This window comes from Polypterus senegalus, chromosome 1 (assembly GCF_016835505.1).
Source record: "Polypterus senegalus isolate Bchr_013 chromosome 1, ASM1683550v1, whole genome shotgun sequence".
NCBI lineage: Eukaryota > Metazoa > Chordata > Cladistia > Polypteriformes > Polypteridae > Polypterus > Polypterus senegalus.
The window spans coordinates 40,405,483-40,425,506 of record NC_053154.1 but is presented as its reverse complement, the minus strand read 5'-3'; the positions used below and the strand labels follow the sequence as shown (position 1 = coordinate 40,425,506).

Here is a 20,024-nt window from a genome sequence, read left to right as displayed (position 1 = left end):
TTTGCTTTTCCAAACTCCACACTGCAGTGAACAGCTGAATAAAATTGCGTCACCCAGACCAATTATGCACGCATACAGCCAATAAAACCAATGAAAAATAACAGTAATAAACTGCTGAGAATTGCCAACATACATATTTCTATTCATACACCCTACAATCCATATAAGTTGAACTTAACAGCCAATAAAAGAAGTTAATATTGCACAGATAAGTTATGTATTTCACTGTATTCACAGACTTGCACTGCATTAACAATGGCTTGTGGAGCAAAAACTAGGAGAAAGAAAAAGTAGACTGGCCAGTGAGTGAAAGACAGAAGAAGGAGAGACAGAGAAGAGAGAATGAGAGAGAGCGTGAGTGAGAGTGCCACTGCTGCAGGGAGTGAGAGGCAGGTGGTCGAGAGTGACCTTCAGGATTGAGGGAGGCTGAAGAAAGGGCACTTCTATTGAGTGACTGTCGGGAAGTAGGAGCGCCACGACATACGGTGTCTCAAGCAGGTGGTGGGGGGCGTGTGTGGCACCCCAGAATTGCCGAACGCTGGGCAATGGGGACCTGAGCCAGGATATGAAGGTTGATTGCAACTGCCGGTGGGTGTCTCCTCCTTCTGCAAAGTTGGAACAAGATAATCAGAGGAGGTGTCAGGCTTAAAAGGGCAGGCTCTATTGTAGGACAGTTTGACATCCATGGCAGAGTGACGGGCGCTGAGCAGGCTCCTGTCAATCATGGAGAATCCACTGCATCCACTGAACAGTATCATCTCCAGACAGAGGAGCAGCTTCAGCAACAGACTGCTGTCACCATCCTGCTCCACTGACAGACTGAGGAGATCGTTCCTCCCCCACACTATGCGACTCTTCAATTTGCCCCGGGGGTAAACGTTAACATTTTACAAAGTTATTGTCTGTTATACCTGCATTGTTATCACTCTTTAATTTAATATTGTTTTTTTATCAGTATGCTGCTGCTGGAGTATGTGAATTTCCCCTTGGGATTAATAAAGTATCTATCTATCTATCTATCTATCTATCTATCTATCTATCTATCCGGGGCTCAGAGATTGTGAATCATCTGGATGTTAACCTCTGCTTTTAATGAATATTTGTTGGAACTGTTTTTAACCTCAGTTCATTAACTAATGGAATACCACAAACCTTTTGGACACTTTTTTTTTTTTAAATAAAAGCACTAATCACTTTTACACCTACCCCTTGCTTTGTGCGAGTGTCCTCATTTGCTAGGCTCAAACCTCAGGTGCGTTATCAGTGGTAGCGGGTTCAAAAGTCTCCGGAGAAGGTAACAGGAGTGTACAGCTGACCTACACCATCACACCCATACCCATTTAGGAATCCAGGCAACATTTAGGCCACCCAACATACCATTGCTCCTTAAAGGTTCTTACTTTTGGGTACATCAAAGGCTAATATAGGGACATCTGGCGACCTGTCACATACCTTTAGCCAAAGACCGTGAATTGGCCCCATTTGGTGTGACTAATGAGAATGCCCTTTCATTAAAAACTGTTCACCACTGGCTCTGTTTGCTGAGTGGGAAACTCTTCTAATAAGAGAAAACAAGATTCCCAGTGTTCCTGCTTATTTTAGAAATCTGAAATAACTGAAAAATAAAGTTTTCATTTTTTTTACAAAGAAAGAGAATCTCCAGTTTGAGAGCAGCATCTTAATCCCCTCACCTTAAAGAAAATAAGAGTCTTAACATGTTATAATCGATGAATGTGCTGCTGTGTTGCAAGAAAATTGGCCCACAAAACAAAATAAATTATATGAGGTGAAAAAAATAGCATGAGTAATAAATAAAATTTTAATGTCAAGAAAACAAACGATGGAAAAATATTTTTATTATAATGTTAATTCAACCCATAGAGAGTCCCAAAACTTTACTTGTAATTGACTTTGGTGAAGGGGCTAGTTTTAAAGCTACTGGTCTAATAAGTGCAGTGAGGCGAGGAAATTGTGGAGCGACAGGAAGAGGATGAAAGCGCAATCACAAAAAGACAGAGACACAGAAGCTGAAAAGTGCGAGAGGTTTTGATGATGTGAGCAAAAATGTGGAACTGCCCTCCATGGCAGACAGAGAGAAGAAACATGTGGTAGTAAAGTCTGCTGTGGCAGGAAGGGTAGTCTTTCTTTTATTGTAATTTCCTTTCACATTTTGTGTGACCCACCCTTGTGGATTTAAGTTCTGTTTACGTTTTCTTATTATTATTCTAGGTGAGGAGACCCACTGGGGGGATTTTTTTTTTTTACTACATATCCATTTGGTATAATCCTTACTTCTGCAAACAAATTATACTGCCTCGCTTCCTGAAATGAGCTTGCTGAGGAAACATTAAATAGGCAAGTATAAACCAAGAAAAAGTAGAAGGTGTGTTCAACGAAAACTTTCACATTATTGAAATTTTCCTACACAAGACCAACAATTAGTATTTCTGCACCTGTCCATGTTGCTTTTCCAGCAATTCTCAGTCATAGGAAGTCAGCAGTGCACTTCATTGAAGGCAGTCACCTAATGTGACAGACCCAGCAAGTCACTCCAACTAGTCTGCAACTTGTCCAAAGTCAAAAGTCTTAACATCCATGTATCCAAAGGGCGAACCTACAAAGACCTAAGGCGGAAGGTGGCATGGCTCTACCTGACTTTCAATTTTATAACTGGGCAGCAAAAATACAAACTATAAAAACCTGGACAAGGTCAGAAATAGACGAACATACATAGGCTTGGTCCGCAATATAAATAAAATCCTGCAGTACTTCTTTATATTCCCTGCTTTGTACCCCCAATAAGTACAAATTATCGGCAATATACTAACAACCCAATTGTGCTTCACTCAATCAGAATTTGGAACCAATGTAGGAAGTATTTTAAGATAGAGAAGCTTTTATCTGTGGCACCTACGCATGAGAACCACTTTTTCCCACCTTCTCAAGCGTATGCAGTTTTTAATGCCTGGAAAACATCTGGGATTAAATCACTTAGAGATGTGTACATAGGCAGCGTTTTTGCATCCTATGGACAATTACCAGCAACACATTTCTTTCACTACCTTCAAATCAGAAGGTTTATAAAACAGAACCTTCCCAATTTTCCTCACCTCCCACCTACCGCTATACCAGAAAAATATTGCAAGGACTCAGATAGCATTTCTGCAATATATAACATGTTTTTGGTGTGCCCCAAATTAACACCATTCTGGACCAAAATCTTTAAATGCCGCTCAGACAGCCTTGGTGTCACAATCCCTCCTAACCCACTAACAGCTGTGTTTGCTGTACTCCCAGATGGGCTTAAAGTGGAGAAGGACAAACAAACTGTGATTGCCTTTACTTCACTATTGTCATGCAGACTTATCTTGCTCAACTGGAAGAATCCTAACTCTCCTATTCTAAGTAAGTGGGTACCTGATGTTACACACTATTTGAAACTGGAAAAAATCAAATTCTCAGAGGATCTGTACAAAAAGTTTTCAAAACCTGGCAGGATCTAATCAATAACATTTTAGAATAAGCATTTAAATTGAGGAAGCAGATTCTCTCCCCTCTTTTACACCATTTATCTTTATTAATTTATTATTTATCTGTTCATTTGTCTTTACTAGCAAAAAGTTTTATACTGCTGGCCTAGCTCTCTTTCTCAGGGGTGGGGGTTGATTTGTTTCGAACCTTATTTTTTTTTTCTTTTTGTAAAACTCGAGTTGTGTATGGAGTGTTGTTTGATTTTAATAAATTCAATACAATAAAAAAAAAAAAAAGTGAAATGTCTTATTTATAGGGGCAGGCTCTGGGTGCATGACAGCGGACAACCAATGAATAATCACCTGGAAGTACAATGCACGGAATGCAGCAACAAGGAATGCGGAAAGTGGGTGTTTTGGACATTAAAAACGGAAGAAAGGCTTGTCAGTCTGATGTCTCCTGTTTTATGTACCACAACAGAATAAAAAAATAAATAAAAGGGGCCAAGACTGCAGCTAAAATGACCACACCTGTTAAGCCTTCTTATAACACAGGCTCTGTCAGGCAGCACATCATTGGCTGTCAGAAAAAGGGGTGGGCACCACTGTGCTGGAAGGTCATCACACAGTCAGTAAATGTACAACATGACTGATGACCTTCAGTTCCTGGGGGGGTAAACGTTAACAATATACAAAGTTATTGTCTGTTTTACCTGCATTTTTTATCCATCTTTAATTTAATATTGTTTTTTTATCAGTATCCTGCTGCTGGAGTATGTTAATTTTCTCTTGGGATTAACAAAGTATCTATCTATCTATGTAAAGTGACCTGGCCCAGCTATGACATCAGCAACAACATTTGGCAAATATGGTATACCCCACGACTAGAAGTCACATAATGTGACATTAGTTTCCAAGTTCATCACATTCACATCATGCAGGAAGCTGGTAAAATTCTCAGTGCTTAATGGAGCACAGTTGGAACTATCGTCACTTTATTATTTTGTATGGTGCAGACCAGTTATACAGTTCAACATGTCTACACGTGATTTTTTTTTCCTTCACTAGAGAACTTTATTTAAATACCAAATGACATGAATACACATGCAGAGTTGGCACCCAAAATGCTTCCAGACTTTTACTAAACACCTTTCCTCGTGCGTTAATGCCATAAAACTCCATTCTTTTATCAGATTTTTTGCAAAGCTTCACTGTAAATTCAATTTTGCATGATTTGTTGAATCATTGGTACTGACAATCAATACTGAGGTAGGCTGAGAAAAGGAGGAACAAAACTTTTCAGAATGAAGGTGCCATTTGAGAGGCAATTTTACAGGTAAGCCGGTTTTCTTTATTCACTATTAATAAAAGACCCTTCACAATATACAGTAACTGTCCATCCTCAAGTTCAAAAATTTGAGAACCAGCAGAGAGCTTGTATATTATTCATGCCCCCAAGTCTGACTAAACAATTACACATTACATGCATTTATGGTTGGTGAAGATTGAGCAAGCTGTACATTTAGTACCGGATGCAAATGCAACACTTTTAATTTTATCTTAAAAAGCTACAGCTTATACTAGAGTAAAAAATAATTGTAACCATTAGCATGAGAAGTCATGATAGTAAATAAATTTTGTTTTATTGAAATGTAACTTAAGAAGCATAAAACTGTGGTTTTAGTAATTTGTCTTGCATTGATCCAGTGGTCTGTGTAATAGTTTGGTTACTAACTCAGTAGATGAGGGCTTTGGAGTCGCCACGTGGTTTCTTAATCTTGTCAAAATTCTTATAGACAATATCGTGCAGGATTGCCTGTTTTGGAAGAGAAAAAATATTAATTCACAAAACTGTCAGGAAAACCAATGGATAAACACAACAGCAGGAATAAAAAGGAACTCACATAAATATTGCGAATCTCCAGAACCATTAATCGCACCTCAGTGTACTGAATTTGATCCAGTTCATGCACAAGCTGCCGATAATCTCCCTGGAATGGTAACAGGAGAACCAACCATAATCTAGTCTCTAAATCCTCTTCAAAAAATACAGTTATCACCTGACCAGTTTAAACAAAGACTTTCTGGAGTACAGAATATTAAAAAGTTGCTGCACACATTTTCTTGCTAAAGCACAAATGGAGTTCAGTTATTGATTAAATGCCAAAGGGTTTACTTGGTCACAGTAAACAGACAGATTGGTTAATCCTTTACTTTAGTTCACTGTGTATGCTGGTAAGGCTGACTGGAACAGCACTAGTGGATAAACAAACAGTAAGTACTCAAATGTAGATTTAATAAACTATTTTGGTATATTGGCGTGTTAATGGGGGCAGATAATTTGAAAATAAGCAATATGTTTGGTTAATTCATTGACTTCTGAATAAATGTATAGCTGTACAGTAGGTTAAATGCTCCAAAAACCCTGCATTGAAAGGGCCTTCTACTAGAAATCTCCAAGTGATCCTGCCAGCTGGGCCGCAGGGCACAAGCTGCAGGTTTGGGCCTTCAGAAAACGAGATGGCTAGCTAATGATGGAGAGCCGTGACGAGGTTCCCATTTTGGCTATAAACTGGCAAAACAGGTGGGTGAAGAAGACAGATATTTTTGGGTTAAATAAAAAAGGTTACTGTATGTTTATCTTTAAAGAAAAAAATCAGTAGGGCACTGCACAAAATCATCATTAAAAAGATACCAGGAAAAGAGAGAAATGCCACCGACTGGTAAACTGACCAGAAAGGCCTACTTAAAATATACTACTCTTGATGAGGAAGCAGGGTTAGATACAACTACTATAAACAATGAAAGAAATGAAGCAAAAAAAAAAAAAAAATCCAGCAGTTGCTTGCTTACCACATGTGGCTGTTTAGCAGCTTTTGCCACAGCATCGCCACGGTCTGAAAAGTATCTGTGCCAAAACACAAGAAAAATAGATTTTATGATAAAGAAAGGAAAGCATTGTTCTCAGAGATAAATTGCATTTTTATAAAGCAGAGGAGAGATGATCAGTGCAGATATTTTTAGCACATGAGCTCAGCATGTTGGGTCTCATGCTTATAAAAGGGTGTGTTAAAAAGCCCTGCAAATAATGGAGGTAGTCAGAGAAGAAAGAAGACTAACAACCAGAATTGATCAGTTTGGTTCAGCCTGCTGAAGCAATTCAACAAGGCAAACACAGGCATCGGCTTACTTGGAGATCTGTGTCTGAAATCCCTCGAGCTTAGTGCGAGTGTTTGTCATCAGCTCAAAGACCTTTTCCTGCAGGAAGGGGAGAAATCACATCTTAACAAAACAGATAACACAAACTTCACAAAATTGAATTATGATTTAATGTGTTTGTAATTAGTGAAGACAGACATCGAAGCAAGGAATTTCCCTAACTGAAACTCCTGCAATGCCTGCATCTTTCAGAAGAACTGGCAACACTCTGGCCTCCACTCCTCACAAATCACAGCACTCCAGTCAGTTTGAAGGGCTGCATTTTCTTTCTTTGCCATCTTGTGGCCCTGTGGCATGAAGCTGCCTAATGTGATATACCCTGAGGCATGTGCCCACATTGCTACCTGCCACAACAAGGATCTGAAGCTGCAGCAGCAGCTTGTCTGACTGGGACTATGTACAGGGTGGTCCAGATCTAATTACGCAGATCCAGATCATCTGGATGACTTTGATTTATGCGAGGACGATTCCAGTTCGGTGTGAAGACAATTCTTCATGTCGTCAGTTCGCACACTTCTTGGTGATCTGGGATTTTTCAGGTGATTTTCTATGTAATAAACTGAATAAGCTATAGCGTAATGAAAACTGCATAATTAGATCTGGACCACCCTATAGTTTAAGATCATTCAAAGCATTGTTCAAAGCAAGTTTGCCAGTAAACATAACATATGAACAAGTGGTGCAAATAATGTTTTGCAGATTGATTAGCTGGCAGATTATTATTTCTATTAACTGAAATTTCGCAAAATAATTCAAAAACAGTGCAAATGTGCAAGTATTTTAATAAAAAAAAATGTATTCCTTTCACAAGGCTCTCTTTTGAGAGGGACTGGGCAGTCTAATGGTCTGGAATCCCTACAGATTTAATTTTTTTCTCCAGCTGTCTGGAGTTTATTTTTGTTTTTTCTGTCCACCCTGGCCATTGGACCTTACTCTTATTCTATGTTAATTAATGTTGACTTATTTTATTTTCTTATTGTGTCTTTTATTTTTCTATTCTTTATTATATAAAGAACTTTGAGCTACTGTTTGTATGAAAATGTGCTATATAAATAAATGTTGTTGTTTTGTAACAGTATTTACTAGTCTACACTGAAATTACATTTGCCAAAAAAGTGCATACAAACAGGTCTTGTAACCAACTGTAAAGTCTACCGTAACCCTTTAAATGCTGTTGATAACATGAAGAGATAGAAAATTCCAAAATCAATTGAGCTGGCTAAGTGTAGTTTGATTTTACCCAGTAGATGGCAGCAAAGTCCACGAGATGTCACATATTTCCACACCTCTTTTCTTTTATGCTATGGAATTAAATACTGGATGTCACAATGTCAATAGAAATACTCTGCAAAAGGAGCTGTGCATATCATTAATGACCTGAATTCTGCACTGTCAGCTAAGGATTTTGAGCTGGCTGAAGAAACACAAGAAAGTGACATTGAGAATGCTGTTCGATTATCCCCTGTGTGAGAGTGAGGGAGTAATCACCATTACTCTGATGCATCACAGTTGTATTTCTGTAAGGAGTGAGCACATTTTTATAGATCTTGCAGTATAGAGATTTCTTACCAGTTAAAATGACTCCACATTTTTGAGCTTTTTGGTCTGCGACCCTCCACTGTATTTACACTATTCATTTCCACAGTATCTCAAAATGAGATTAATGTTACCTTTGGGCAGTGAAGTGATGTATGTAATATGTAACAAGGCAACAAATTAGTAATAAAATCTATTTTCATCATCTATCATTATCAATGACATTATTTGTTGCAGCCCTCAAATAAAGGTTAAATATGTGAAACTAAAAATACATTGAAATTAAAATACATGTTTATACATTACCCCTGTTAAGACAGAAGAAGAAACACTTTTCTAAATTATCTCAAACCTTAATGCTGAGACAGTGTTACAGTTTATTGTTCATCCATTTTAAGGCAGATATGCAGACAGACAAGACAGAAAGATCTTTACCTGCACTGCTACACCAAAGTTGTTCCCATCCTCAATTTTGGGAATTTGTAACTGCACCCACATGGATACCTTTGGAAAAAAGGCAACGGTAACACAATTCAATTTATGTGTAGGAGAATTCTCTTCTGAGGGCTTATCAGTGTCATATGTGAACAGTACTCCAGAGAAGGATTAACAAACGAAACACAACAAACGATTAACAAATTAAAGGAATAACAACCAAATGACATGAAGACAAAACAGAAGGAAAACAAACTTCATAAGTAAAAATGTCACTTTGGTTGCCTCTCTTCCTAAAATAAATGAAACACAGAATATAGAGAAATGATGTCCACACAGCAGTTGTGGCAGATTTGTCTGTCTTGCACAGTTTGATTGACAATGCGACATTTCTAATAATTTAAATCATGCACATTTATCAACAAAGCTCTATCCTTACCACATTTAGCTTCTCTTTAACTGTCTGAATTTCTGGCTTTAAGCGTTTTAGAAGAGCCTCAATATGTTTGTTGCATGGAACAGGTCCACAGGGTGGGCCTAGGGCAGAGAGGAGACTAATTCAGGCCTTGGAAAATAGACAACTAGAAGCAAGCAACTACAGGGCATAGAGTTTAGAAAAACCCTAAGGATGGAATACCTTTATCTTCATCATCTTTGTCTTTTTTCTTGTCTTCCTTTCCTTCTTTCTATTAAAAGAAACAAGCACTCTTTTAACAAATTATGACCAGGAGAGCATATAACATGCTACAATTTGGAAATTATAAAAATGGACAACATGAAATTTACAGTACAAAGGATCTGGGACACTGGTGAGCAACAACATAACAACAATAACACTGTGCAAGTGACTGTGCAAATAGAATAAAAGAACTTCAGTACCAGCAGAGAAGGGGCCATGGAGATCATTTGGTAAAAGTCTCGGGAACGGAATGATGGCACTCTGCTTCTTGAAGATGGGGTATTAATTGAGCAGGGTTACTGGCTACTGACTGACATCACACATTTACTAATAAACAATGAGTTATGAAGATAACTAGACCGCAATACTGATAAACCATACAACATCAGGCTAACAGCAGTAGACAGTGCAAATTGCTGGACAGGGATCCTGATAAAAGAATCTTGACACTCCAATGCCTGTAGATGTGGGGCCTTGGATATCACTGAACAAGGATTACAGTAAGAACAGCAGCACTCCAGTACCAGCTGACAGTGAGCAGTATTTAAAAAAAAATTGATGGTCATGACCACATGATGTTATCTGACCTCCTCCTTCTTCTTTTTCTTCAACTCTTCTTTGGCTGGGTCAGGTATTGGAATATCCAGTTCTGCTTTCAGGCTGCTCAGATCTCCCACATTGAGGACCTCTTCCTATTTCAAAAAAGGAACTTGAGTAAAAAATCAGGTTATGACTAGATTGGACTGGCAAAATCGAATCAGCGGGAAGACCAGATTGTCATTACCTTCAAAAAGGCATCCATTTCACTAATCTTTTGGGGGAAGTAGCTGCTCACCAGGGTTTCTGCCTAATGACATAAAGAAATATATGTTGAAAGTAATAAGTGAGTGTATACTGTATATAGGGGAGACATTTTGATAACATAAATCAATCCTCTTGATCCCCACTGGATTCATTTATCTTACCTCTTTGTTGAGTTGTTTGCAGAAATCATCAACCTACAAAGTAAATATAGAAAACTTAAACAGTATAATAGTATAACAAAATCCAATGGTGACCAGCTCTGTGCAAAGAAAATTAGAACAATCTAGACAAGAACAGGACATTCAGCACAACAAAGCTCGCTAGTCTTATCCACTTAATTCTTACCAAGCTTCTTGGTAGCTTATTCCAAGTGTCTATGGTTCTCTGTATGAAGAAAAACATTCTAATGTTTGTGCAAGATTTACCATTAACAAGTTTAAAATTGTGTACCATTGTTCTTGAACTTATTTTAAAATAACAGTCTTGATACACTGTACACATAATTATAATTTTAAACATTTCAATTATGCCACCTCTTAATCTTCTTTTACTTAAACTGAAAAACCTCAGCTCTTTGAATCTTTCTTCATAATTCATCCTCTGTAGGCCTGGAATCAATCTAATCACTCTTCTCTGGACCTTTTTCTAGTGCTGCTATGTCCTTTTTTCGCCAGGAGACCAAAACTACACCCAGTACTCCAGATGAGGCCTCACCAGTGTGTTATAAAGTTTGAGCACAACCTCCTTGAACTTGTACTCCACACATTGTGCTATATAACCTAACATTCTGTTAGCCTTCTTAATGGCTTCTGAACACTGTCAGGAAGTTGACAGCATAGAGTACTCTACGACTCCTAAATCCTTCTCATAACGTGCACTCTCGATTTTCAGACCTCTCATTGTATATTCAAACATAACATTTTTAATTTCTGTGTGTAATACTTTACATTTACTGACATTAAACTTTATCTGCCACAAATCTGCCTAAGCCTGTATGCTGTCCAAGTCCTTCTGTAATGATTTAACAGATTCCAGGTTATCTGCCAGTCCACCTGGCTTAGTATTATCTGCAAACATAACCAGCTTATTGCTTACAGGTATATTCCTTTCAAAATCATTTATATACAGTACAATCCCTCTTAACCGGCCACCTCGGGACTGGACCCATGGCCGGTTGGCGTTATGGCAGGTTAATCCGACGCATACCTATTTTCATGTAGAAAAAATATTTCTAAGGTATGTACTGTACCTCTTCGACGTTCCTGAAGAAACCATATCCATAACAACAACAACAACATTTATTTATATAGCACATTTTCATACAAACAGTAGCTCAAAGTGCTTTACATATTAAAGAATAGAAAAATGAAAGACACAATTATAAAACAAAATAAATCAACATTAACATCGAATAAGAGTAAGGTTCAATGGCCAGGGGGGACAGAAAAAACAAAAAACTCCAGACGGCTGGAGAAAAAAATAAAATCTGTAGGGATAAGGCTTCATCCACGATTTTGCACACGGGTTTTTTTCTCGTACAATGACTAGACAGTGTGGAGTAGCGGGTCCACAGCTCAAGTCAAAAAGGACACTTTTTAAATAAATAATCGCCGCACTCGCGGCTTAGCTAGGGGCGTGGTATGTGTGGCTGATTGGTTCCCGGGGAATTCGTGATGCGGATGAATGCGCACTTATGCTCTCATATGCCCCACGATTCACATTAAAGTTATTTGTCTTATATGCCTTATACAGATGTTTTTTCCTTTGCAGCTTCTTTTTAACCCATGGCACAGTTTTTTTAAATCTCCTATTAATTCTAAATTTAGGTATGTGCCTGACTTGCATTACATGTAAAACGTTAAACCTGTTCCAATGCTCCTCCACTGTCTCCACACTTAAAAGCTTATCCCAGTCTATCCGCCTTAGACATTACCACATTTGCTCAAAATTTGCCCTACCTAAGTTAAACTTAACAATTTTCATCTTTGTATCGACACTCTTCCAAAGCACTGAGAACTGTATTACATTGTGGTCACTTGATCCTAGTGGTTCAATCACCTCTACACCCTCAATTCTATCCAAATTATTAAATCCAGACATGCTTCACCGTGCATTGGTGCTTTAACATGCCGAGTTAAAAAACAGTCACTTATTACTTCTAAAATCTCCTGCTCTTGTGCTCCGCTATTTGCAGTTAATATTTGGATAGTTAAAGTCCCTGATGACTATAATATGCCCCTCTAAAGTTGCCTTTTTAATATTACTAAAAAGATGTGTGTTGAAATTACTGTCTGCATTGGGAAGTCTATAACACACTTCCAAAATAAGACCTCTTTCCCTAATGCTTTCCAGGTGAAATCACGTCCTCACTAAGATAGGGCTCGCCGTCCAAATGAAGAGGACTTGTGTTTAAGTTCTGTTTGACATAGAAAGCAACCCCACCTCCGTTCTGTTGTATCATTCCTAAAAAATGTGTATCTCTCTATCTTACACTCATCCCCATTAATGTTATTTATCCAGGTTTCCTTTATTGCTATAATATCATGATTATGCTCCCCTGCATACAATTCCAACTCACTTGTTTTATTTTTGATACTTCTAGCATTAAGGCAAGCTATTTACAATGTGTTACTCCTTTTACTTTACGTTTAAAAGGGTAAACAATGTGAAAAATGTAGATGGAAAACAGATGGAAATTCATCATGTTACTTGGAAAAACAAACAGGAAATACAATCCTACAGTACTATGTTTTCATTTGCAGAGAGTACTCTTGACCAATAAATGAAGGGGAGAGGCAGATTTTTAATTCAAAAGCACAGCATCATGTGAATGCCTTTCCTGTTTATGTTGTACGTTGATTCTTCTACAAGTAACTATTAATAACACTTGAGCAAAAATGAATGCATGTTTTGAGCATACAACTGAATAATGGACATGTGAATTATGCTACACAAGTATCATGAGTTTTTTTAACAAACAGTTTTCATGTCACATGCTGTTGCACAGTACTGGTCACCATTGGGTTCTATTATATCATAAACATTTTCCTCTTATTCTATATGAAAACATGAGATTAAAAATATTTGTTGGCCTTCACTACAAACCAGATGTGGCAAGTAAAATTTTAAAAATATAATTTCTAGGTTAAGTATTCCTTTAAAAAGTGTCTTGTTAGCAGCAGTTAGGAATAATAAAAGCAAGACAGCATGAGGATTTTCTGGCTATACCTTTTTTGTTGATTACAACTTTGGTTTTGTGTTTTGGTTTAATGAACGATTTTTCCCTTTTGTTTCATCTGTCCCTTGCTGGACCCGTTACCACAATTTTTACCTTTTCCCTTGAGTTTCTTTTCTTCTTTTTGGTACCGTCCTTCCACACAGTGTTTAAATTAAAAAATCATTATGAGCAACATGTTCGGTATAATTAGTTTAGAATTAGATAGATAGATAGATAGATAGATAGATAGATAGATAGATAGATAGATAGATAGATAGATAGATAGATAGATAGATAGATAGATAGATACTTTATTAATCCAAAGGGGAAATTCACATACTCCAGCAGCAGCATACTGATAAAGAACAATATTAAATTAAACAGTGATAAAAATGCAGGTATAACACACAGACAATAACTTTGTATAATGTTATCTAATCTGTTTTGTTTTACTTAATAATAATGCCTATAGTGGACACACTGTAGCACACACCAGGAATTCCTTCTAGAATACTTAAATGCACAATAGCCAGATCAACTTAATGAAAATGTCACAACAACTGCCCAGCAGGAATCAAGTTATGGACTTTACATATATTGGCTGACAGGGTCACTTAAGATGCCTCCAGGCATTAGTTACAACAATGTTGTGAGACTTAATGGACACAAAAATAAACATAAGATGATGTCATAAATAGGCCACACAAGCAACTGGCACAGCAAACATGTCACACATGTCACAATTTGCTTTAACTTTGGGTAAAAACATGTCACAAACTCTTTACATTTTAAAAAATCTTTTTTTTCATTTATATTTAAGAATAGGAGGAGATGATTGGAGGTCAATCACACATGCAGCCTGTTAACTGTCATGTCTACTGTTAAGAGTGGCCACTCGGATAACATCAGTGTTTGGGCTATGCTCAGGTAACTTCAAGCCATGATTAAAAATACACGTTACATCTGTCATCGAGTTTGATTTCCAGTGTAGGAGTGGTTCACACTGCAGGTGAATCTGTGTTCACAATGTTTTGTCTGTTATTATGAACACACATCCACACAACACTAGGTAACTTTTCAGCAAGGCTGTCACCTGTGTGCTTGGGTGGATAATTGATATTTGTAGTACTACTGATTTTATCAGTGTAGTGACATACTGTGATCTCGTGTCTTCTTAGTTTTTCAATATGGCTAGTGATAGTGCTTTAAGATAACTATTAGCTGCCAACAGTTTCTGCTGTCACCTACACTGATCAGTAAAATCTTGTCGTAACACTGTACACACCCGCTATGTGATTTCCTTTGACTGCTGGCCATCTCAGGTTTTCTTGCTGTTGCTGCCCATATCAGAGGTTGATACAGTCTGACCCCACAAACAACATGTTTGTTTTGTACGCAGTAATGCATTGCTGGAGTGCAGCTTTTGTATTTCAACACTGTATTACACCTTATCCCTTATATTGTTCACAAACAAACACAAGTTTAGGCATACAATGCAGAAAAAACATTAACAATAACAGTAACATCTGTAATATTACTCAGTTTAAACTCTTACTGGAAGTTATCCTAATAGTTAACTATTCACTGAGTCAATCTACTTCTGTTTTGGCTGTTCCCGTTAGGGGTCACCACAGCAGATCATCTTCTTCCATATCTTCCTGTCTTCTTGTTCTGTTACACCCATCACCTGCATGTCCTCTCTCACCACATCCATAAACCTTCACTTAGGTCTTCCTTTTTTCCTCTTGCCTGGCAGCTCTATCCTTAGCATCCTTCTCCCAATATACCCATCATCTCTCCTCTGCACATGTCCAAACCAATTCAATCTCACCTCTCTGACTTTGTCTTCAAACCATCCAACATGAGCTGACCCTCTAATGTCCTCATTTCTAATCCTGTCCATCCTCATCACACCCAGTGCAAATCTTACCATCTTTAACTCTGCTACCTCCAGCTCTGTCTCCTGCTTTCTGGACAATGCCACCCTCTATAACCCATATAACATAGCTGATCTCACTACCGTCCTGTAGACCTTCCCTTTCACTCTTGCTGATACCCGTCTACCACAAATTACTGCTGACACTTTTCTCCACCCATTCCATCCTGCCTGCACTCTCTTTTTCACCTCTCTTCCACAATCCCCATTACTCTGTACTGTTGATCCCAAGTATTTAAACCAGCGTTTCTCAACCTTTAAGCATTTGCGACCCGAGTTTTCATAAGAGTTTTAATCGCGCCCCCCTAACATTTTTTTCCAATGTAGATGCATATTTTATTATACCTACTTAACTTTTATCAACATTTATCTAACTCTATATTTATTGTTCTAGTATCAGAATGTAGTTTAAGTTAATTTGTTTTGGTTTCAACAGATGTTTTTTTCATATTTTTGATTCTTGTTTTCTTTTTTTCACATCTTCGCGCCCCCCTTTTTGTTACTTCGCGCCCCCCTAGGGGGGCCCGCCCCACAGTTTGAGAACCACTGATTTAAACTCATCCACCTTCGCCAACTCTGCTCCCTGCATCCTCACCATTCCACTGACCTCCCTCTCATTTACACGCATGTATTCTGTCTTGTTCCTACTGACCTTCATTCCTCTCCTCTCTAAAGCATATCTTCACCTCAACAAACTAACTGAAAGGTCTGCCTGGAAGAGCTTGACAGGCCCTGAAGTTACTGACAAATTACTCGTTTCAGAACTTATAGCTACCGGCAGGCATGCCGCAGCTCACAATGAGTTTCATTCCATAGTTTTCATAAAGAAGGTGCAGTAATCAATTTAATTAAGGTTCAATGAGGAGAGAATTACAGGCCTAGAAGGATTTATGATGGTGTTTACTATGAGCTGGGTAAACATGTGGCAAGAAGTGACAAGACACACTCCATTCACTGGATACAGTTTTTTGATGCTAGACTTACAGCCAAAGGAGAGAGATATTTTACTAAGATGGGTAGCACACAAAAAAAGTACTCAGACACAAGGTAAAGAGGACTGTTATAATTTTAGCAGCAGCTAACTTAGTCAGGTGAAACTAGTGGCAAGTCCACATACTACTTTTAGTGTTGTTTCACAAGTTCTGTTGCCTGCATGTGTGCTGGAGAGAAGATACACTGTATTCATTAGAACAGCTTACTTCAATTGTAGAGCTATATGTTTGTACAATTTGACATGTGCTCCTATGAAATGCAATATACAACAACTGGGTGAAAACATGGCACGCTACTGGTTCTGAGAAACCAAGAACCCCAGAGGCTGTCACCAACGATGTGCATCATATGAAAACAACTCACCGATTACCACAAGAGACAGGCTGAAAAGTCTGTTTTCATGAATGTGAAACAACACCCAGAAATCAACTGCTGGTGGAGACCATTTTCAAGACCACTTTTCAAATAGTATCACTTATTAATAACATTGCGTAATAAGAAGACAACACAATAACTGCAATATCATATTGGTTATTCTTGAATTACTAATAAAACTATTCATAACATAGACACTAAAGTCACGGAGACATCATCTCTTAAATCACATACATACTACTATCTGGCATAGGCCTGAAAATTATTAAATAAAATGCAAGCCAATACAGAGTGTCAGAACTAAAGTAAAGAAATAAACAAATTAAGTGTCATCATTTCAGGAAATTCCATGACAAAAAAAAAAAGATCTAAGGAACAGCACTCTGCTAATATTGGTCAGATTTTAAGAGGATACACAGAAAGAAATCATTGTTTTTCACAAGGAGAAAAGCACAAAAAAAACCAGAAGCCATGCCCACATGCTGAATCTCTGCTTCACTCACAAATTTTGGCAGCAACATGGCCTGAATAAGGAGATATGATTTGGAACAGATTCACTGATGTCATTTGATACAAATTCCTGTTCAGCCTCGGCACGGTGTATGACCACCATGTCAGGAGCTCTGCAGCTCAAGTTGCACATCAACTGATTTCATAATTCCAAATTCATACAACACCTCCTGCACCCGTCAACTGCTTTCCGTCTTATTTACAGATGCACTACAACTCGTAAACAGAAGAACGTCTCCTGATGACTCAAATTTCACAGTCCTCTCACGAGTACAAGTAATATTTACAGTTCCAGATAATGAGCTCTGCAAACATTACCTTACCCCCCACAAGGATACAGCAGAGATGGAGCCTATCCTGGTAGCACGGCAAGCAAATCGAAATGGGATTCCAGTCCATCATTGGGCACAATCATGTGCCCTTACCTAATGAAAATACCTGGAGGAAAACTCACATGGATAACCAGAATCCACATTGATGACCAGGTCACCTAGAAGTGTGAAGCAGCAGCATTGGCCACAATTTCAGCCTAAACATATTACTTCTTTGCACTATCCCGAGTTCTTTAGTAACAAATTTTTATATCTGAGCATGCACATGTTACTTTGGGGAATCTAAACTAATTGGATTGGTGAGCTTGTTGGGCTGTATGACCTGTTCTTGTCACAATTGTTCTAGTGCTCTAATAACTCAGTATGACACATCATTCAGGGTCAAACAACTTTAAAGCCACCCTAAAGGTGAAACGCGTAATTGTTGCAGGGGTTTTGAACACTAGACTCAACATACATGATGACAGGAGGTTTGGCAATTTGGTAGTCTGCAAGGGGACATTGTTTCCTTTGATGATTTGTTTCCTTACCTGCTATGCAGGTAGACCCAAAACTGAAATGCCAAGAATGGAAGAAAAAATAGCTGTTATTAGATGTATTTGACTACCTTATCACATCCATTCAATTAATAAAACTTCTTTTATATAGTATCTTTCACCCAACACTCCATAATGTTCTACATTCCTTAGTGAGTGTGCTAAAACAGTGTTCATCTTACACAATATTATTTATTGGAAGATGACTGTGGTGACAAAATGATTATACAGTATACCCACTTCCTTTACATCAATGGAATTTAGATTAGTGTTTCCACTTATCAAATGGCGAGAGTGATGCACCCCTTTACAAACTGATTCATGCATGCATTATTTTAGCAATCCAAGGGCATGGTCTGCTGGTGCATATTAACACAACACTGTCTTCAGGATGACAGAAGAAAACTAAATACTCTGACAAACATCAATGCAAATGGAGAGTGCATGCTATCTACAAAGTGACAGAGTCAAGAGGAAATGGATCCTTGGGCAGTTCAGCAGTGTGGCCATAGGGCCGATTACTGCGCCACCTACTGCTAAAGATCCTATAACACAGAAATCCCCCTCCCCCCCTTTTGGTTACCAGGTTTGTTAACTTTATTCTTTTAAAATTAAATACAGTTTTTGGAGATCTGTCATCTGCGAACAGTTTTAGTCACTAATGAAATGCATTTGTGGGCTGATCTGCATTTTTAAAGGATGCCAAGGACTGTTCTGTTGGATCCCACTAGGAAATGGCAGTGCTTTACGAAAGGCGCTATATGAAATAAAACTGTCGGTGTGATTAAAAACTGCGGTCTTGAAAAAGAAGAAAAGAAAAATATTGAAGGAAAGTAAAAGTAAAAAAAAAAAAAAAGTCACCGCGGCCCAACACGGATGCACTTGGAGGCATCGAGCATCCCTTCAGGAGCATAAACTTTCGGTACTTGAGACCCAAGACCCCGCTTAAGCTCGCCCTTATTTTTAGGCGCTATATCGGGTCGGTTCGGATCAGATCGCCTTTCACGACGGATCAATACGTCGCATAATCCGCGCCACTGCTTTGACATGACGGGCATCATGACTCGACTTGTTCGAACGTTTCGGTTTCAAAAAAGGAACACATGAATTCTACCTTCTTTTTGGAGACAGGAGACACTTCCAGCGACGTCATTGTTACAAAATGTACTCGTACAGCCACACCTTTTACTTAAAATATATATAATGAATAGTTAATTTCTAAAAGAGACTCAATTAGCTTCTTCACCAAACTCAAAGCAAACTGCAAGCGAAAATGAAACTCTCCGCTCCTCGGTGATTCCCGACCACTCACGTTCTTCAGAGACAGGTGACCGAGTAAGGGATTATGGGACTTGTAGTTGTCATTGTGACTGGAAAGGGCGGAGAAGCGAATCTACGAACTACATTTCCCATTTTAAAATTATGTATGCTACAGAGTTGTGAAGTCAAGGTATAATTGTTCTTGTAAGCGTATCTGCAATGAATAGACATTTGCGGGGCTTATTATGCTTCCACAATGCGCAGGGTGCAAATGTGATATTTATCGTTGAAGTCTAAAAAACATTGAGTTTGTTTTAAAACAAAACAAACAAAAAAATAAATAAATCAGCGTGGACATTCACCCGATACGCTTCAGGTAGGTGAACTGTGTAAGAAATGGTCGTCTGCTTTGTGTTCTGTATGGTGCAGATAAAAGTCAATTTTTACTTTGGCAGTTTATATCTACTTACCAATGTTATCAACTCAGTAAGTTTATTGGGAACGGCGGACATCACAGTCAAAACAATATCATCAATCGCAAAGTCAGTGTTTACACTCACAGACTCATTCATGGTAGCCCATTGAGTTCACGTTCAGTTTTATTGCCACTTGACAATAGCACTATGAACTCGAAAACTTTACCTCCCACAGACCAGGGCCAGTAATACAATACAGACAGCTGACAATGCATAAAAGAACATGTGTTAAATAAAATATACATA

General features: G+C 38.2%; 1 protein-coding gene across 1 annotated transcript; it reads right to left on the bottom strand.

The window, feature by feature from the left end:
* Nucleotides 1-5,088: 5,088 nt before the first annotated feature.
* psme1 (proteasome activator subunit 1) lies at nucleotides 5,089-19,320 on the bottom strand. Its single transcript, XM_039747578.1, has 11 exons — nucleotides 19,157-19,320; nucleotides 10,305-10,337; nucleotides 10,124-10,186; nucleotides 9,927-10,031; nucleotides 9,298-9,346; nucleotides 9,100-9,197; nucleotides 8,661-8,729; nucleotides 6,661-6,728; nucleotides 6,324-6,378; nucleotides 5,375-5,461; nucleotides 5,089-5,286 (listed from the first exon to the last, which is right to left on the bottom strand). Exons 1-11 carry the CDS (start codon nucleotides 19,193-19,195, stop codon nucleotides 5,206-5,208), a joined length of 747 nt encoding a protein of 248 aa, XP_039603512.1. The 5' UTR covers nucleotides 19,196-19,320; the 3' UTR covers nucleotides 5,089-5,205.
* Between the last annotated feature and the right edge of the window lie 704 nt (nucleotides 19,321-20,024).

What these genes read in the sequence shown, in the direction of transcription:
- psme1 (XM_039747578.1), bottom strand. Translation starts at nt 19,195, where the DNA reads ATGACGTCGCTGGAAGTGTCTCCTGTCTCCAAAAAGAAG. An exon ending in GCAAACAACTCAACAAAGAG is followed by an intron (nt 10,187 to 10,304) that starts GTAAGATAAATG and finishes TTATGTCATTAG; the next exon opens with GCAGAAACCCTGGTGAGCAG. An exon ending in AGAAAAAGAAGAAGGAGGAG is followed by an intron (nt 9,347 to 9,926) that starts GTCAGATAACAT and finishes TTCTTTTAATAG; the next exon opens with AAAGAAGGAAAGGAAGACAA.